This window comes from Polypterus senegalus, chromosome 7, assembly GCF_016835505.1.
Source record: "Polypterus senegalus isolate Bchr_013 chromosome 7, ASM1683550v1, whole genome shotgun sequence".
Lineage (NCBI taxonomy): Eukaryota > Metazoa > Chordata > Cladistia > Polypteriformes > Polypteridae > Polypterus > Polypterus senegalus.
In genome coordinates, this window is record NC_053160.1 from 56,580,951 (window position 1) to 56,602,545 (window position 21,595).

The 21,595-nt window shown below is 38.5% G+C and overlaps 1 protein-coding gene across 1 annotated transcript in view; it reads left to right on the forward strand.

Moving 5' to 3' along the window:
• adamts6 (ADAM metallopeptidase with thrombospondin type 1 motif, 6) overlaps positions 1 to 4,127 on the forward strand; it is a 311,123-nt gene extending 306,996 nt beyond the window's left edge. The window contains exon 25 of the mRNA XM_039758682.1: positions 335 to 4,127. Coding sequence (XP_039614616.1) covers positions 335 to 444 — 110 coding nt within the window. The 3' untranslated portion in view covers positions 445 to 4,127. The remainder of the gene's footprint in view (positions 1 to 334) is intronic.
• The last annotated feature ends 17,468 nt before the right edge of the window (positions 4,128 to 21,595 follow it).

Consider the following 21,595-nt stretch of genomic DNA (forward strand, 5'->3'; position numbering starts at 1 on the left):
GTTTAGCTATTATCTAACCTAAGAAGCTTGTTTGTCAGACTCTTATTTTCCTATGTGTTTTTTAAGTAGTTAAGAATTTAATACACTGTAATGTATACCATATTTAATTTGTAAAATATTTCAACATTATGAATATGTTTAAATAAAACATAGAAAGTTTAGTAACAACATCATGAAAATACAGGGAGCACCCTGGATTTCTATGTTCTTGTACTTCAATGCAAAGTGGATAACAGCAGCAGCAAATCCCACTAAAATTAAATATATGTTCTATTTTTTGCACGCCTACTAATCTTTCCTTTTTTATTTTCTTCTGTTTGTTTCTTTCCTCTAGAATGCAAAGATGTGAATAAAGTAGCTTACTGCCCACTGGTGCTGAAGTTTAAATTTTGCAGCCGAACCTACTTTAGGCAGATGTGTTGTAAAACCTGTCAAGGCCACTGAACCACAGACATAAGGAGAGACAGAGAAACTGTATGCGACATCCTCATCATTTTCATTACTATTATTAAAACCAGAGAAAATGACAGCAAACTCTGAATATGCTTTTTATCCTGTGGAAGTTTCAACCACTGGTCAGCACCTGCTGATGAGATTTCAACTTTATTTTACTTCTGTGAAGTGGGAATTTAGATTTTTCTGTTTTTTTAATCCAAAGTGCTGGACACATCACATTGAGAAGGTATGCAAAAGAAAATGAACATCTATATCACAATACAAGCAACCAATAAATGTACAGTATTTCTTTTTTTAAATTGTTACCAACAGCATGGTGATATGTTGTGCATGGAACAGGTTTGATTGTAGATCTCACTAATGCATACATTTCCACTGTTTGTATGTATATGCATGCATACATGTGTATCTAAAGTAACTCTGCCTGTGGGCTATGAGATATATATATATATATAAATATATATATATATATATACACACACACACACACACACACAGTATTGTATATTTGTATGGTGCTATATCAACATATATTTCCCTCAGTACAGGAAATCTGCCTTTCCCGCAGTTGAGTTTAAAGGTAGAAACAACCAAATTACTCAGTTTTTCTTTTGGTGGACAGCTGTGTAACAGTGTGATCAAAGGCCTAGAAGACAATTCTGTGTGTTGCAGGAAGTTGAAATTGTATAAAGTTATTAACCATGACATTCCATCCACTTTCCAATTTACCACTTTTGCAATGAAATCTGTAAGGAAAAGTAATGTGTAAAGTGAAAAGAAAGCAGTAGTTATATAGTATGTACTTGGACTGTATTTTTTTATTATGGCTCACTGTTTTATTTGGCATGCCCAAACACAAATGCTTATATCAGAACATGCATAACAACTCTCATCATTTGTTAATGCAGGTCCCTACTGTTTAGTGGAGACAAAAGAAATAAGTGAATAACTTACATATGGAAAACAGCCTACAAAAGTGGGTGGATCTTGCTGTTATAGGCAGTCCAATTGTGCGTTAGCATAATGAATGCCCATGGCTAGAATTACAGTATGTCACAATGGATTTCCTTCTGTTAATGTCAAAACTTTTAAAGTCATTCTAACTGTACTGCTTTTTGAATAGGAGACCGCCATGCTAGATCCACACTGAAAACCAAAGGTATAGATAGACTTCCTGTGTGTTTACATAGGACACATTATAGATGAATATTGAAATTTAAAAAGGCAAAAATAAAAAAAAAAAACTCAGAAGACAAAATTCTAAAAGACAATAGGTTGGATCATGTCAATAAAGAGAAAAGAAGTAAAATAAAAAAAATGGAATGCTATGGTGAAAATCAAAATGAAACAAGACACTTGCACATAATTTTTAATTGCAAAACTGCAATGTAATGTATGTACATATGCATATATATATATATATAACTATACTGTAGTTTAAAAATCATTAACAAAGAACAATCATATTGTAATATTTGTGAAACTGAAGTCCTTGTTCCTGCATAAAAAGGTGATTGAAGATAATAAATCACACCACAAATGAAAATAAATTAACATAAAAAGAATGCTTATTGGAAATGAAATGATTTGAAACAGGTACTTGGTGAATGTGCATTTATTGTTAAGATGTGCCTTTTTTTGTGCAATGTTAGTAAGAATAAAAATTGCAGAAGTAATGGCACTTTAAAACATAAAGTTCCTGAGTATACATGAGTTACAGTATGTATACCAAAGGCTAATAATCATAATTTGAATAGTTATTGTTTTGAGGCATCTTCTAAAAATTAAAACTGTCAATAATAAAAATGCAATTTCTTTCAGCATCAAATGTGAATAAGAAAGGATATGAAATCCTGTCTCAAGAAAGGGATACAAGTATTTTTGTGTATGTATACCTAGTGTTAAAGTGCTGACATTTCAGAAGTTTACAGCATTTCGGCTCACAATTAAGAAACTTTGTCCATAAATGCATTTTATTGTAGACTTACTGTCAGCAATTTAAAGCTGCTGATCCAGCTGATGCTGGATCACTGAATCAGGATCTTGACCATGCAGACTAATGCATCATATATGAAAATTGAAATATGTACCTAGTGAACAATATGCTGACATTGGTGTGGTTCTACAACTGTGCAATTACTGTTCATTACACATTATAATAATTGTTTATGTTGTATTTTACTAAAATATTTAAATTGTCAATGTCAAGAAATGTCATCATCATTCTTCTTTGTTAACTTACTTCATTGTAGATTAGGATATTGTGAAGGGCACATCTCTGATGTTTGAGCCCCTTTGTATGCCTCTGTGTTTATCAACTCAATTCTTGTGTCTCATTGTCCAAATTATGTGCATACTCACTCTTTTGCTGCTACCTCTTGAAAGCTTGTTTTATTGTGGAACCTTGTAATTATAACAGGAGCAGAGCCGCTGGCATTGGTATATCCAATGTATGCTTCATGGTGCTCAATATAAATTGCTGATTTCAACAGCACGTTTAATTTTCTAAATAAGACAAAGTTGGTAGAATTGGTTGAAATATAGGGTTATTGAATTCCAGGACTTATTATTTCTTATTAGTTTTTAAAATTTACAGAAATGTGTCTCCAGGCATATGGGGTTCGTCGCTCCATTTGTCAAAAAAATGACAGGCTTCTATTACCTCATAGTTGGTATTGATATAGTAATGGCCTGATTCCATTTTTTTCTTGTCTCTTTGAATGGTGCTATCACAGATATCATGAACTTGCCCTTAGAGGTAACTCAACATAGAACTGGACACATGTTGATTATAAATGGGACCGAATGCACATAGAAGGGACCATTTCTCATAAATTTAATTTTACATTCAGAATGATTTGTTATTGCTGCTGCTGCTTTGAAGTCACAGTAAAAATCTCTGCAATATCTTTTGATTAGTGGCTTAGTATTCAAGCAACAATGGACATTGTGGACCAGTTCAAGATACAAGCTAAGACCCCCTTATACACACAAAGCTTGCATAAGGCTTCAATAGCAATTTCCTTGGTGTGTAACTATGAAGCCTGGGAAGAGGGCCTTTCTCCAAATTTTCATGTGGATGTGCATTTATGGTTGTGCATCCAGTTATTGACTTAACTTCATGAATGTGTCAAAAGATACCCTTACTTTACGGTACAAAAATACTTTTGTATTATTGTGATTAATTCTTTGTATTTTATATTCAGTATTAATGTTAATACACACTGTTACTAAATATTTTTTCCATGTGTAAATTATATGCTAATTTATTGCAATGTTTTATGAAATATGTATTTCACTGCAGACAAATGGAGTTTAGGGTAGCTAATGCAGTGACTTTCACAAAGACCTGTTTTAACATAGTCTAAATAGAACCACAAAAAATTCAGTTTGTTATATATTGTTTATATTTAATTTGTCTCATTATTAATGAATGGTGGTATTTAAAAGTCTGAAAAGCCCTAATTTAACAAATTAAGAGTGGTCGCATTTGTCACTGTTTTTTTTTTCAGTAAACTAAACAGAATCCAGAATGGTTCACAAATTAAATAATGGAACTGTAGATGTTATGCATGATATGTTTTATCAGTAGTGTATATATTTACTCCATGTATATATACTACAAGTAAATACAAATGTGTTTTAAGGTATGGAATATGAATGATGGTCAAAAATACAAACATTTCAATACAAAAAATAAAGTCATTTTTCTTGTGGAAAATTTGAAATCATATACCTCCTCTAATTTTATTACTCTACAGTATTAAAATCATTGCAGAAGCACCACAGCTCAATGGGCTGCATCAGGGACTTCTACTTGCCTCAGTGACAGACATCTTCTGTATCTCAAGGTCAACTTCAGACACAAAACACAGAGTGCAAGAGTGAGCAGTTGATCCCGCTCCTTCCTGTCTGGTTTTATGCTCCATAATATCTGCTTTAATATTCAATTGAAATATTTCACCAGTAGGATCCATTTAGGGGATGATAGATGGATGTTTTACAGTGTTTGTTTCTAAACAGATTCAGTATCAGTTTAAAGGTTTCTAACATAAATTGAATTATTTGTTCCATAAATATTTTTTTGGTGATTCATCTGCATGCAAACACAGATCCTATGCAGTGGTTTAAAACATTACTTACCCCAACATGTTAGCTGGCATAACTAAACAGACTAGCAGTATGAGGAGCAAGCTAACACAACTTCCAAACTGGCTGCTAATTTACAGGTTTAGCACAATGTCATTTTCCAGACTTCTGCTATTCAAAGTGCCAGCTCAAAGACAAACTACCTGTTTGTATATAGATTGCTAAATAAAGCAAGCATTCTTGGAACAGATAAGTCATTCATTCACACATTTTCCCACTCATGGGACAATGGACATGTCAGATACTCTTTCACAAAGTTGCAAGTATTTCACATCTTTGCGTGGAGAATATTTCCATTGATTTTGATAAAGACGAGAGGCCTCTAACTCTGGTGTCACATTCTTTGACTTTTGAGTATGAGATGGAACCACCAGAAATGCAAATAGAGTCGATCTCTCTGCTGTGTGATGCGACGCTGAAGCAAAATTTCACTCAGTAAAATGGATGAATACTATACATCACTGAATGAGCCCAAGTTTTGCTGCAATTGATGGTGCAACACAAAAGATGCTGGTGCACTTTGGATCTACTTCCATGCGTGAGGAAACATTCTGGTTGATGGACTTCAGCAAATGATATAACAGAGCACATGTGAGTGATCACCACTTGAGCGCTGATTTACAGACTCTCACAACACAGACTATGATGGAATTTGATTACAGTATCTGGCAGAAAGAGGAGATGAGCTGCATGGCCCTCATTAACTGGTGAGTTTTTTTTTAAATCATGTTTATTTATGTCTTAAAGTAATAAGTCTATATTTATATACATCCTAGGCTATCTTTAACACCAGGCTGAAGTAGCCTGATATACAGTTTCAGATCTTTTCGTGGCCCTTGGAGTTAAAAAATTTGCCCACGCTTGACAAGAGTTGTAGAAATGTATGAGAGAATTTAGCTTGGTATTTTAGGGACAAGGTTCTTCTGTGTTCATGTATTAAGTACTATGACCAAAGTGGATCTACGAAATGCATACATTTTGTGGAGAGGGAGGTTAATAGAGCACAACATTCAGCATCACCTCTAAGGTTTGGCTCTATGGCCTGACAAACACCCCAATGATTTTTTTGTTAATGACGTTTTTAGTGACATTCTGGAAATGCATGGCCTGGTTTATGGTGGCAGGGTTCCCATTATAAACACATTAAAAACATAAGACTAAGACAAAATAATCTGGTAAATTAGAGAAATACAAGTTTCTTTGTGTTGGTTTATGGGGTATTACATTTGTAGGAAAGGTCTTTGCATGGACCAAAGTAAGGTACAGGCTTCTTATATAAGTAAAGCAGATCAAATGTAATGTTTTTTGATTTTGCAAATTATTATCAGTTTTCAAATTCTTTGCTGTTAGGAAAAAGAGAATGTATCCAAGCTACTGGGCAAAACGTATAGTTCACTTCACAAGACTTTCAGTTTTGGGTTCCATCACTTTTTGTCTATCTGGAGTTTATCTTGTTTTTGCAATTCTTTTTTTTTAAATGTTTATAGTATTATTCATTTTGAAGTTGTCATATATTTATCACTGGCTATTTTGTATTGTTGTGTGAATGACTGTTGCTATATTGTTTATCATTGCAAGGTGCTACTGATGGTCTCATGAATTGCATCGGCTAATGTCTTTTATCATGGCACTGTGCTTATAAAACAGTGGTAGAGGTAGAGAAGAAGAATTTAGTTTAAGGACCTTTCTACTCTATTTTCTCAACTTCCAGTTTTGCACTTCAGATTTTAGATTTTTTCTGTGACATTTATGAAAGGTCATATTTCTTTATGCAACTGTTTGGGGCAATGAATCATGTAGATTCTGATATATGCAATAATGGCATGTTTATTGAGGTGATCATTAAGCTGCATTATGTCTGCCTTCTCTAGAATTTTACTTAGGAAAGGCAGGTTAGAAATAGGTATAAAATTTTCAAAAGCAGAAGAGACAAGATTATTTTTCTTAGTAGGGGTTTAACTACAGCAGCCTTAAAATAGTCTGGTGAGACCCCCATATCTAATGATTAGTTTACTATGTCAAGAATACTATCAATTAGCACACCCGATACTTCTTTGAAAAAACTTGTTGGTATTGGGTCGAGTATGCAGGTGGAGTGGTCAGTTGAGAAATTATTTTATATAAATCAGGTAAATCTATCCTGGTGAAAGAATTTAATTTGTTTATAATAAGAGGATCAGTATTAGGGAGATGTACTATAGCAGGCATGTCAAACACGCGGCCCGGGAGCCGCATGTGGTCCTCAACAGAAATCTGTGTGGCCCGCATGACAGATCCTAGTTAGCACTAAACTTGTACAAAATGATTACAATCGTTTGTGATTGAATCATTCTGCATCTTCGGTGTTACTTATTGACTTTTCTTACTTCCGCCTTCTGACAAAGCACGTTTTTCCATGGCATTGCGGTACGGGAACCGTCATCTGCCAGTATAGTTGCAGCTGCGGCGTCAGCTCCTTGATACCCTAGGCATGACACTTACCACGAGCCTTCACCAAAGTTAATGAGCCGCAATGTTGCAACTGAAGTGCTAGGCTGCAGCAGCCTGGCAAGCTACACTACTGTCTGGACTGCTGAGAACCGACCATTACGAGTAGTAATAGCTCGTATATTTTTACGTTTTTTTGCTCTAGTTTTATGTAATTTTTTGTTAGTATTGTAACAAACAGTTAGTGCAGACTACAGCTGAAGATCTGAAGTGGACACAAGACATTGGTGAGTTCTTTATTAACAAATTGTTGTGATTTTGAGTTTGTAAAATTAGTGTAGTTCAGGGGGCTTTTTGCATATCAGCTTATTTTACAATATAAACTTTGCACTGTTTACGTCACAATTCTCTTACAATGTTGAGAATGTGCCTGAGAATATCCAAATGGAATTGATTGAACTGCAGTCAGATTCTATTCTGAAGGCAAAATGCAACAAAGTTGTTGTGCCAGGCTTGTATGCTTACCTGCCACCCTCGTATGTGCAGATCCATAAGTTGGCATCGAGAGTACTGCCTATGTTCGGAAGCACTTACCTTTGTGAGCAATTGTTTTCGTTAATGAAAGCTACCAAAACCCTGCATGACTCAAGACTTACTGTCGAGCACCTTTCATCCCTCATAAAAGTTGCAGCTGCACAAGATTTCAAGCCTGATATTGATGAACTGGTTACTAACAAGAGATGCCAAGTGTCGGGACAAAAGAAATAGATCTCAGACTGTAAGACTCCTATATAAGGATGTAGCTAATAGGCTAAGACTCTATTTGTACGCTGTTGTACGGAGATTGTATGGAAATAATTTGCTTTTCTTTAAACTTTGAGTGTTACATTTTTTAAAGTTTTCAGTACTGGAAAGAAAGCTACAGTAACTTTGTATAATAGTATAATAGTATTTGTTACAGTGCGGCCTGCTGATGCACGTATGGCAGTTGAAGCGGCCCACCAATGGTAGTGAGTTTGACATGCCTGTACTATAGTATTTCTAATATCATTAATTTTTTGATTATAAAATACAGGAAAAGCCTCACAAGTTTCACTGGAAGTATTTTGGAGGTATTCCATTGAGTGACCTGGGTTTAGCAAACGATCAATCGTAGAGAATAAGACTCTGGGATTACTAGCATTGTTATTTATAATTCTAGAGAAATAACAGCGCCTCTCAAGATGGACTATGTTGTTGTATTCTGTTATTTTAACCTTCAATATCTTAAAAGGCAGCCCTGGCATCTCTTGTCTGTCCAAGACTGCAGATAAAGCACAACTCTTGATTTGTGATTTTTTGTTTGTGTTCTTGAAAGGCTTCTTTAAGTTAATGATCTTTTGCTCTGTTCTTTTGAACAATTTCTGAATTACATGCTGGTTTTGTCGACATTGTTTTCTTTTTGATCCTTTAGTTATGATTGTAGCTTTGTTTTATTATATGGCTCTTCTCCTGATCCATCCCTTTCCCATGTTAGTTACTATCTTTTAACACAACAGTTTAACTTTCTGATTGACTATTTGTTTACTATTCTTTTTGTGTATGTTTATGATTCAGATTCTATTACATCATCCCTTTCATTTCTTCAGCTTTGTTGGAAATTCATTAAAACCTTGTTTGTTTTTCTTGGAATAATTTTTTTATAAAAAATGAATCCTTATTTTTTAGTTTTGTGTGTTTTTGCGTTTCATGGCCACTGCTATTTTGTGTTTCTAGATTGCATGGCTGCCTCCATTTTGTGTGGCTAGTTGCTATGATATTGTATGGTTTCTAAGCACATAATGTACATGCCATTATGGCAGCCAAGATATATAGTTCAAGATGGCCAATCGCAATATATAATAATATAAAAATTGTATAAGCTATATTTAAAAATAATAACACAATTAAAACTATGAAAGAAACAAAATCCAAAAGAAGGGAAACAGTAATAACAGATCAAATGGCCTTAATTTTATCCATTGCAAAATTATGGGACCTACACTTAGACAAATTACTTGACTATTTACATGAAAACAATACAATAAAAACAGCCAGCATGGGTTTTTGAGAAGTATCTTTTACGAAATATGTAAGACTTTTGGAAAGGGCACTTGCAATAGTAAAAAAAAAGGAAAGCATATGGTTTAACTCACTTAGACTTTCAGAATGCCTTTGGCACAGCTCAGCCCCAAAGATTTATTGTGACTATAGAAGCCATTGGCATCTACATGGTACTGTTTAGGAAAGGTTAGAATTAGGGAACACTCAGCTATAGCACCACCCAGCAACGTCTGGTGTCCCTGCATCCTGTGCCTTCACTTGTATCTTATTGGCAGAGTGTCAGGCAACCCTGATACATGCTGGTTCATCTGCCCTCGTCCAGGGTCAACAAAACACATTTCCATCTACATAACACTTCTTTACTTTCCTTGAAGGTATCCTGATATCAAGTACATTCCACACACCCACAGGGGATTGTACCCATAATGGTGCTTGTACTGTCATTGCAATATATGCCTCTCCCATACCTGTTCTAACACAGATGTATACTGGCAAGCCTCAAGAGCAAAAGCAGATAATGGACAGGAAGGAGATATCTTTGTCTAAGTACAAGTATAAGTACAAGACAGAGCCAAGAACCATATTATCATGTAACAAAGCCCCCTGCACAAAGCAAAATTAAACTAATATTAATTCGAAACCAAGCTAATAAGAAGAGCTTGCAAATAGTTATAGCTGATATCCACAAGCTTTAATTCAGAGTCCCACAAGGTACCAGATTAAATGGCAGCTTATTCATGGCATTATGGTAAATGTTCATCTGCCCACATGCATACCACTCATGCATAATGAGTCATTTTGGCCATTCCCCCCATATACGCATGGGAAGTTCATAGCTTTTAATCGCCCAAAAACTGTGATTTTCATGCAGTGTTGTAAAGTTGATCACAGCACAATGTACTGGCTTGTGAGGTTGATCTTGGTCTTAATCAACAGGTTGTGCCACAATACACAACACGTAATTCGTGAATTGGAACAAACAGGGCACAGCAGGATCAAAATTGGCCTTCAAGTCTTTCTCACGGCAGGCAAAGATGTAGCCCTGCACCTCAGTGCACCTGGCTTGACAGGAAATGCATGGCCATGCACCCTGCTGACATGTAATGTATCTGACGCAACACTTTGCCGAGCAATCGTGCCACAGGTCTGACACAAAGAGAACACTATAACAGTCACCTTGGTGGAGTCACCAGGGTGCTGTGTTTCTTGAGCGGTGTATATGCCACTTGCTCTCACATGTATTCATGTGACATACCTGACATGAAAAGAAACCGACAGGGGCCGATAATGACTTGCATTACCAGCTCATCGTTTTCATTTCACACGTAAGTGTGACACTCCTAAACCCCAACAAAGTCCTGACTGATTTTTAGCTCATGTAAAAAGTAACAATATCCTTAGAGTGAAACTGGTTCCTGTATCTCTTCATGGCCACATACATAAATGCTCCCTGGGAAATGCATTGCACAGCATACCAATGAGGAGAAGAAGACCAGTGCCATCTGGCGACCATCAACTACAACATATGCAGTTAATCGCAAGACAAAGACACAACACCATGCCACGATGAAAATCAAGACCAACCACCAATGCTCACTATTACACCAAGTAGGGGAAACACTTCTTGAACTTACATGACACTTCCACATCTCAAACAACTCCGACATCTCAACAACACAAAACACACCAGGCTGCAATTATTACTGATGAGGCTTTCATGCTTTCAAAACTAGCTAGTTAATAAACATAATATGATACACTTCTCAGCGCAAAGTAGGCATCCATTTTCACACTGCTATTCTAATCTATAAAGCAGTCTTGTAAACTTTCTTTCTGGTGTGTACTTTGACTTACATGCTTTCACATCACCTAATATGTTTCTTGTCAGACTTTTTCCTTGACCGATGATTACATTCTGTCATTACTTCCTACTTTTGTGTTTGATGATCTTTCCTTTTTTTGAATAAAACATTTTTTTTTTCATTTTATGACCTCTGACGTCCTTTTGTACCCCCTTTTATTTGGGGACAATAGGTTTGCATGTTGCACTAGTCTAACATAACACAGTCTAATATAACTAAACTGTGCGTGCTGCTTGGTGGTCTTTCAACCGCTTTGCTGTACGGATGGTTGTCAGAACTACTGAAGAGACTTTTCTCTTTTACTTATTGTTTTACATTATATTTACTAAATGGTGTTTTGCAATTGCAAAAGCTGGGAAAAGATTATTCGAAAATTAGTCCAAGATAGAACTGTGCAAGGGATGGGCCCACACGGCATCAACTAGAGAGACAGAAACCCACACAAGGGATTGTGGTACACTTTAGTATGATAGAGTGGTTTAAGAAGGGCACAGGGAGATGCACTTTAACACAGAAACAGGAATATCTGGAGAGTTAGTTCTCTGTGTGTCTGTGGTGGGTTTCCTACAGGTGCTGTGGTCTTCTTCCTAAAGACATGCAGGTTAAGCTAGTTGGTGATACTAAACTGACCCTGCAGTGGACTGGCACCCCGTCTAGGGCTCTTTCCTGACTTGTACCCAGAGTTACCAGGAGAGGCTGCAGTCCTCATGTGACCCTGTATTGGGTTAGAGAATGTTATGCAACAACTGCAGCCTCCCAAACTCAAAATGTTTTCTCACACAGAAGAAAGAACAAAAGCAACCCTCATTGGGGAACCAAATCGTTTCAACCACATACACAGTAGCTTAGTAAGCTAAACAGAACTTTATCAAATGATATCACTTTATAGAGATTTAAGACAAACACACACGAGTTGCAGGTGACCTCAGATGTAATATCCTGATCACCTGTATGTGACCAATGGGTGTGTCTTATAAAGGGTGTGGTTTCTAAATGGGTGTGGCTTTAGATTTGGCATGTATTTGTTCCTTCCATTTGTTCTCAGCCTTTTCATCATAAAGGTAGCAGCTGTCACCACTGCCTGCAACAATCAAATGGAAAAACTAAGTCTTCGAAATGCATGTTTTACGTGGAATCACTGATGCAACTGGATGTTTCATCTAAAGCCACTTCCCCATGTCTGGAAATTAGCCAGCATTATGCAGTCATGTAAAGCAGATGACAGCAGCAAATGAGGTAGGATTCCTTTTCACGTTTTGCACTTAAGATCTAAAAGAAGCAAACACATGCTCATTTATGCAGAACATTGCATTTCAAAGTTAGGGAGCTTCTCAGGTTTTATCTTCTCTATTAAACATTACTGTACTTTGCAACCAAGTGTTTTGTGAGTCAGTAGACAGGACACTATTGAGCACTGAGATCCTTTTGTGCCAAACGACATGTTACACATCCGTGACATCGAGATGAGAGAAGAAGAGACACTTCAGTATGTTATCTATAAAGCAATGTGACACTTATCATTGTGGCCGTCTCCAGACTTCGGAGGTGGGAGAGATTCCTGGCATCATTTAAGGGTTAGGGTTGAGTGTGTTGCAGTTTTCTGATTTTAATTGTAAGCTCTTTGACACACTTGGAGTCTTTTCAGTAGATTAGTCCTGTTCCATGTTGCACTGCTTCCTGGCTGAAGTGCTGTTGTTATCTTGTGGTCAGACAGACAGAATGTTTTACTTTGTAGCTGCTTTTATGGTTATAAAGAATTTTTACCTTTTTTAAACTAAATTTAGTGAACATGCTATACATGAGCACCAATCTACAGTTGATAATTTACATATTAACTTAGCTGTTACTAATAAAAAGTGTCTGTATCATGCCATGAAACTTATCAGTAAAATTGATACAGGGCTGTATCAATTCCAGAAGAAGGGGATAACCCTGTGTAAAAAGAGAGAAGCAGAGCAAAAGATTGGTTGGGGAACTCCAGATACTCTGTTTAATTATTTTAATAAGCAGAGGTTGTTTTCAATTCCATCAATAAAATCATAAAATGGGTGACTCTGCCATCTGGTGTATTGCCATCTAGGCACTTCTGATCCTTGAATGAACCTGCACATCCAGGTTTGCCTCAGCTAATTTAGCCATCAGGGCAGAAGGGGTGAGACTTCTGGGCTTATCCAGGAAGTGATGTCACTGCTCCTTTCATGCCTCATCTTCTGCTCTACAGAAGGAAAAGAGAACATGTGACTAACCGACTTACACTGCCCCCTTGTGGCGGGTTCCTTAATTTCTTGTGGCTGTGAAGGTAATCCTCTATGTGTACATCCTGGACACCTGGATGGGAAAATGTTGGACTTTTTGATGTACACATTTCTTAAATACATCAAATGCCAGTTCTTGGATGATACTTTCAGAGTATAAAATAAGGACAAAAGTCACTAAGGAACTGCATTACTTTTACATTTAATTTACAAGAATAGCCAAAAAATGTAAAAATATATATATAGGAGATCATGATCAGAACATTGAGTGAACTTTGAGTGTGTTCTCATTAGTTTGAGTTTCAGGTATTTTGACATAGTGGCTTTGGAGTTTGAGCCCCGACGTTGTGGGTTCAAATCCTGCTCTTGACACTGTGTGACCTGCCTGTGCTCCAATTGGAAAAACAAACAAAGGAAATGTAAAACAATTGTATTTCATGTGTTGTAAATCATCTTGGATAAAGGCATCAGCCAAATACATAAATATCCTCTTTAATAAAACCCCTGTGTACGTCCAGGTGTCCGTGTGTGTGTCTTCTGGTGAAGTGCGCATGCGTGGGGTTTACATGGCACGTGTTCAGTCTCTTCCTGTGCATTTCCTGTGTGCAGAGAGAGAGAGACATACACAGGTGCGTGTGCGCGAGAGACAGACAGACAGACACACAGGCCTGCACGAGAGACAGACAGACACGCACGCACGCACGCACGCGAGACAGACATGCACACACGCGCGAAAGACGGGAACGCACACACACAGGCCCGCGACAGACACATACGCATGCAGGCCCGCGACAGAGACAGACACACACACACAGGCGCACGCGTGCATTGTTGCAATGTTACTTTTCTTGGTTGTTTATTAAATTACGGATTTTTCAAATGTTCATTTTTTTCCCTTGTGCTTAAAACTCATTAAAAAAAGTGCTTTTGGCGAGCGGGTCGTAAGGCAATAGCGCGAACTCTTGCAGTGTTAGTTTTCTCTGTTGTTCAAGGTTTTCTTAGTGTTATTCAATGTTTTTACATTTAGTTTACTATTACGCTGTGCATTCAATGGTATACTTAACTATATTTGTGCTTAAAAACTTATATTTTTATTTTAATATATTTAAAATATATATATTTTAAAATATATATTTATATACAGTTCATACGGTCTGGAACGGATTAATTGTATTTACATACAATCCTATGGGGGAAATTACTTCGGTTCACAACCAAATCGGGTTACAACCAGAGTTTTGGAATGAATTATGGTCGTGAACCAAGGTTCCACTTTATTACTGTCAGACAAAATGAGACATTTTACGGAAATTCAAACCAGTATTACTGAGAGAGAAAATTAAAGGCACACAATACAGTGACGCATATTACAGCCACATACAACTTCCCTTGCCATTTAATATAGACTGTTCCTACTAATGTTTATGCACTACTGTTCTAGCGCCTGTTATTGTAACGGGCTTAATGTCTAGCTATAAATAAATATAAACAAGTTAAAAATATAAGAGTTGCCTGGTGTTCACATTTATGTTGGGTGGTCTGCTAAACATTTTTCACAAAGATTTTCTTCAGTTGTTTGTCAATTTTCTACAACATTTCCTTCCAGCTCCCTATGCCTCCTGTTTTCATTTGTTACTTAATAATTTTGTCAGTTATAGAATTTTACCGATTCTCCTTTGTGAACCCGCAGTCTTGCTGGACTGACTATAGGCCAACACTTAGAAAGGAAGTTGTACCAGCAGAGAAAGATAGCTCTGTTAAAATTGTGTCTGAGAAGAAAGAGGAGTCCAAGCAAATGGCATCACAATGCAGCATGGTGGTTGAAACTGAGGAGGAGAGACACCTGAAGACACCTTCAGGCCTGTCCTGGAAATCAAGTCAAGACAGATGGCCTGGAGATAACAGGGGTCACTAAGATCCAAAAGGGGACTGCCCTTCAGGAGGATATTAAAAAATGGGAGCAATGGAAGGACAGGCTGTGTAGAATGTCAAAAAAAAGCACAAGATTGTCAGAAAGACGTTATCATTAGGTGAACAGAAGCCAAACTTGTGCATTCTGTTAACTGGCATAAGAGGAGACACTAAACTAAAATGAGAGGAGTTCAAAAAGTGAGCATATGTTTGAATGGTCTTGTTCCTTGGTGGCTATTCCCTAGCAGTCTCACCAAGTTTCACCCGATTGTGCAATGAGTGTCAGTGAGATTACAAATCAGGGTCTGTGCACCCTCTCCATCTTCACTCAGAGTGCTGCTCTATGGTGGACTTATCAGGGTAAAATGACAGCTTGAGTGCCTTTGTCTGCTCCTCTGTAATGGTGCAATAACAAGACTTCTTTTATATCACAGAAACCATTCAAATTCCAGGCAGATGGAGAGCAGGCCGGGGATGCAGTCCATCGGAGCAGCAGCAACAGCAGCTCAAACCACAATGAAACCATTGCAGTCAGAATAAGGGAGAAGCAGAGAACTTCTCCACATTGCCAGAAGTCAGCCTTGCTGATATTGTGAGCACAGAGGGTAACACTTGAGCATTCATATTGGGTGTGTGTATATTCCCTGCTTTTGGCTCTCCTCTCTGTTTCTTTTTTTTGGGTTAGGGTTGAATTCTTTTGTTTTTTTCTTTGTTTCTTTGGTGTTTTTTCTAGGTTGATTTTGAAGCAATTTATTCTTCAGTTCTGCAAATGTATTTACTTTATTGTGCATTAAATTACTTTCTTGAAATAAATTAAAAAAAAGAATTGAGGGACTGCGGTGGGCTGGCGCCCTGCCTTGGGTTTGTTTCCTGCCTTGCGTCCTGTGTTGGCTGGGATTGGCTCCAGCAGACCTCCATGACCCTGTGTTAGGATATAATGGGTTGGATAATGGATGGATGGATGAATTGAGGGAGGGTTAAATGCAGCCAAAAACAGAGAGTTCCGTAAAGAGAAGTTGCTTCAGAGTGCACACCACTTCATACTGGGTTGGCAGCTCAACTTTCAGAACAACAAAGACCCAAAATATACAGCAAAGACAACGCTGGACTGGTGACGAGACCAGCCTCTGACTGTCCTTGAGTGACGCAGGCTTAAACCCCACAGAACATCTGTGGAGAGACCTGAAGATGGCAGTTTACAGACACTTCTCATCCCACCTGAAAGGGTCTACCAAGAAGAATGAGATAAGCTGCTCAGATCCAAGTGTGCAAAGCTTGTAGAGACTTACCCTAAGAACAAGGGACTTCTACAAAGTACTGAATTAAGGGTCTGAATTACTTATATGAATGAGAGATTTCAGTTTTTGATTTTAAATAAGATTGCAAACCTTTCTGAAAATGTGTTTTCACTTTGTCTTTATGGGCTATTGTTAGTAGAATGATGGGCATGAAACGCAAATTTATCCATTTAAAAATATATCTGCAACACAGTAGAGTGTACAGAAAGTGAAGGGGCCTGAACACTTCTTGATATTGAAGGTCAATCAAATGCAGATAATAGCAATAATTGAAAAGTAAACTGACTTTATACAGCCAGTCCCATGTCTAAGTTTCAACGTCTCAGATCCTCTTAAAAATGTGCGACTAAAGAAACTCCCTGACATGTAAAGTGTAGCTGGCACCACCTTCGAGCTGCCTCGTGTTAACAGGCTACTTCATTGCCAGATTTCTGTTTTGCTTCATGGACAAGTGAGTTGATAACAATGTGTTCCAAATGATCCTGGAACCTTTTTCCTCCTGTAAATTATAGGGCATGTGTCAAGAGGCCTTCCAGCGGGCCAGTTCATGCACGACAACGCCAAGTGTGAGGCTTACACAACCATCCTTCTGGGACTCCTTTATCATTCTTATCTTTATCACTGTGAAAGTTCCATTAATTCAAATCTAGAACATCTTTATTTTCTCAATAGCAAAGCAATTACTTCTTATCAATTTATTTATAGTTTGGACTTTCATTTTTGCAAATGCCTTTACTAAGGAGTGCGAGATTCTTGTGGAATTGGATCATTCTTCAGTTCTCCCCACTTTTTTCATTCCATTTGCTGAAAAGCCAACTTTCTCCTCATGGCTACAGCAGAATCCCATTCAGAGCCACAGAAGAGCCCCCTGTGCCCACCAGACTTTCACACCTCTCCCAATTCTTTGTCATCTCATGTCATATGGGTGTTGATGGTGCCCTCATACATGGCAGGTGGGGCATCCCTGAAACAGCCAATGAAATGTCTGCCTGTGCTCTCTTTACAGGTTTGGTATGCTCTGAAAATATTCAAGGGGACAAACATGAGGGCTAAGGACATTTCTCAGGACAGCTAGCATGTGACACTGCTTATGTGCTGAAGAACTTTTAGTCACTTCAGTAAAATACACACTGTGCTAGTGGTGACAATTTTTATAACTATTTCATATGTGTATTTATATTAAGGAGCTGTGGGTGTTTTTTTATATAAATAGGAAAGTATATAAACAGGCATTGCTTTAAGCAAATTCTACCTTAGTGAGTCCTGATCATTGGCCAGTCAGTTTAGGAATTAAAATCTTCGGATTTCAGCAAATGTTTGGCAAAGGAATCCCAAATGAATATAACTGGAGTGCATGGGGAGCACCAACTTCTTTTTGACATTCAAAATATAATATAAGTGTGGTGGGCCATGGTGACAGCTTCAGGTACTTGAATTTGGTACCCTAAATGTGTGAGGTATGAAGTGGCGGCCAGTTGAGTTTAGCCTGCTCCCAGTCCTGCCAGAATAAGTTCTGGCTGCTGGCACCCTGCATCAGAAATGCTAAGTTTAGAAAATGATGGCATAAACATCTGACTTTTCACATGCGAAAGTGACAAACGATGCCATCGACATCAATGTGTAAGTCAATCAATCAAAGCAGAGTGTTAACATTTACAGTGCACCATCTATTGGAATGTATTTTATAATGCATGTAGTAAAAAAATGCATTGCATTTGTCATTCCAACAGATGGCATATTACCGGCATTTGCACTGCTTTCAAAAATCTTACAGCAGGTGGCACATAACACAGATTGGATGGGCACACAGGCATGTGTCCTTTTTTAAGGTGAATAAACTATATATTCACTGTATGTATAGATAGATAGACACACACAATCACCTGAACACACACCAGAATGACTAAAAAGGAAGACAATTTTAAAAAGAAAGTACAGTTCTGACTTGGTTGTCACAGTCACAGTAAGGTATTATGCAGATGTATTGTACTTGATATAAATGACCCCAGCAGCATTTCTTGACATGTCTACTTATTAATAATTTGTTCACTGAAAGTCCTCAGTGTTAGTGTGTCAGAGAGAAGAGGATGTGGAGCATTGTTCATAATGACACTCCGTTTTGTTTTAATTCTCTTCTTCACTACTGCCTTTAGAGGGTCCAGAGTGCATCCAGTAACTAAACCTGACCTTTTTTATTAGCTTGTTGATTTGTTGGGCCTCTCTTGAACTGATGTTACCAGCCCAACACACCACAGCAACAGAATACCACACTGGCCATCACAGAGTTATAGAAGATGTGAAGGATGTCACTTCCCACATTAAAGGAATGCAGTCTTCTAAGGAAAAATAGCCAACTCAGCCCTTCTTATACAATTCCTGTGTTTTCCAAGACCATTCCAACTTCTCATTAATGTGGACCCCCAAGTACTTGTTGGAGTGGACCACCTCTGTGCCCACACCCTAATTGGTGACCAGGATGTTCCACAGCCGGCGGTTCAGTCCGGCCGGGACGTCCCTGAAAAAGAAGAATAGAGGAAGGCAGCCTTTTCAGGGCACTGCCTCTACTGGGACGCTAGGTGGATGGAGTCAATTTCCTCAGCCCTGTTGGGTGCAGTGGGTGTCACCAGGGGGAGCTCACAAAGAAACTGGGGACTCCTGTTGTTACTACAACCCGGAAGTACTTCAGAGTCACGAGGACGGAAGCCCCAGTACTTCCGGGCTACTTGAGGACAGATGATGTGGTGTTTGACCCAGAAGAAGAGAAGGAACACTTCTGGGTCATGGAATATTTAAAGGACTGGTGAAAACCCAGCAAAGAGAGCCGGAGTTGGGTGGTAGAGTGATGGAGCTGCTGGGAGAAGTGGAGGATTATTGTGATTATTGATTATTATTCATTGTATAATTATTGGAGAATTGTGGCGAGTGCGGTGCTTTGTGCACTGCATCTGAAGAAAAATATTAAAATTCTTCTTGGTGCTTTTTACAAGTGTGTCTTGGACGTCTGTCTGGTGGGTTTCATGGGGCAACAGCGACCCCTAGCGTTCACACCAGGCATAAAGGCTCTTTGGTGCGGCAAAAGTCAATAACCACTTCCGTGGTTTTTCTGATCATAAGATGAATTCTCTTTGTCTCGGGAAACAAAGAAAAATTAGAAAAAAATAGGAGAGCACCACCTCTACGTCCACTCCCTGAATAGTGAACAGACTCAAACTTCTCCAACTGACTCCTATACTCTGTCTCATCCCCATTATCATAACATTTGAGAATTTCTGCAAGTGACATGAAAAGGAGACAGGACTGTTCCTTGTGGTGCTCCAGTGTTGCTCACATCCATGTTAGAAGCACAGTCCTTGGGTCTTACAAACTGTGGTCTGCTCAGCAGATGGTCCATTATGTAGGACACCACAGGCTTATCTACCTATATATTCAGGGATGGCTGAAATGTATTGAAAGCACTGGAGAAATCCAAAAAACCTAATCCTCACAGCGTTGCCAGCTTTGTCCAGATGAGAGTAAGCATCATGGAGCAGACCAATCATTGCATCTTCCACTCCAATCTTTGTCCGATATGCAGACTGTAGTGGGTCCAGATGGTCTACCACAAGAGTCCAGGATCAGTCGTTCAAAAATCTTAATGAAGTGCCACTGGTCTGTAGTCATTAGGTGAGGAGGCGTCTGCCTTCTTTGGAACAGGAACAATAGAATATTAGAATAAATTAGATGAGAACAGATCCTAACCACTTAAGCTGGACCAGTGGAGGGCCTGGTCATTGGGAGAATATGGCAGTGTATATTTCTTATGTGGGAGTGCTGCGGCCAGCTTGTTGCTGAATTAGTAGCTGACGAGAACTTCAGAGGGACAAACAGTTCATAACTGAAAATGAAAAGAGGAAAATCCTAATTCTTTTATTGATCTTACAGATCTGAGTCAGGCACTTAAAAAATAATCGCGATGTCTGAAATATTCTGCTGTCACATTTATCAACATGGACTGCTTATCAGAAGCAAGTGTCTGAGTCTGTCTTTGCGTTTACCTGCTGTCTGTGCCCAGTTCACAGGTTCTGCCTGCTTTCTCCTTTTGTTAAAAAGCATGGTTGAATATCCATCTTTTGAATATTCCTATATTTTTATCGAGTTGGTTTAGCTGCGGTGGGCTGGCACCCTGCCCAGGATTGGTTCCTGCCTTGTGCCCTGTGTTGGCTGGGATTGGCTCCAGCAGACCCCCGTGACCCTGTATTCGGATTCAGCGGGTTAGAAAATGGATGGATGGATGGAGTTGGTTTAGTTTCCCACCAGTTGGAAGATGATGTCAAGTCCGGGCCTTGTCACCCACCTCTCCTGCCTCTGCCTTTTCCACTCCGTCATCATATGCTCAAAAGATAGCCAGCGAGCTGGCCTCCCTTTAATATTTGTGTATGATGGTAATGGCACGCAGCTGCTCAGCTCTGTCTGAGACAAAGCAAAAGCAGAACGTCTGTCATTCTTAAGTGGTGCCTGTTTGAGAAGGACAAGTAGATGACTTGCATGCCTCGGCAGAAGTTCAAATGTACACAGGGTTAGTCTGGCGTGAAGTGAATTGTGGGCACTCAAAAGCTGCCTTAATGGCTGCAGGAACAGATGTGAACTTTCTCAATGTACAGAGTAGACGCCCAAGATGGTAGCAATTTTGATGTATACTGATTTGCATGGTTTCTAAACAAAAGCAAAAATAAATAAAAAAACAACCTGAGACGTATTTTATGTATTCAGAAGTAGCAGCCCCAGTTGTATGAATTATTTTACTGACGCTGTCTGTAAGTAAATGGTCAATAAATCGTTTCCAGATTTCAGAATACCTATTAGCTGCATTTAGCGATATTCCACATATTTTCTGCAAATGTTTTACACTATTTGACCTAAACACTCAATCTGGTCTCCTTTTCTGCAGCTCTCACGCTGCACTGCGTTCACTCCTCAGCCGTGATTATCCTGAGACACGGAGCCCATCAAAGTGTTTCCAGGACACCCTCTTCTTGACTCATTTCACATCTGTATGCCAGCATCTGCCTCCCAAACTCCTCTGAATCAGCCGACAAGCTATTATTTTGTTCATAAAACAAGTTGCAGAAGCAGATTATTAGGTGTTTACCACCAGAAAAAGTGAGTAAGTATCCTT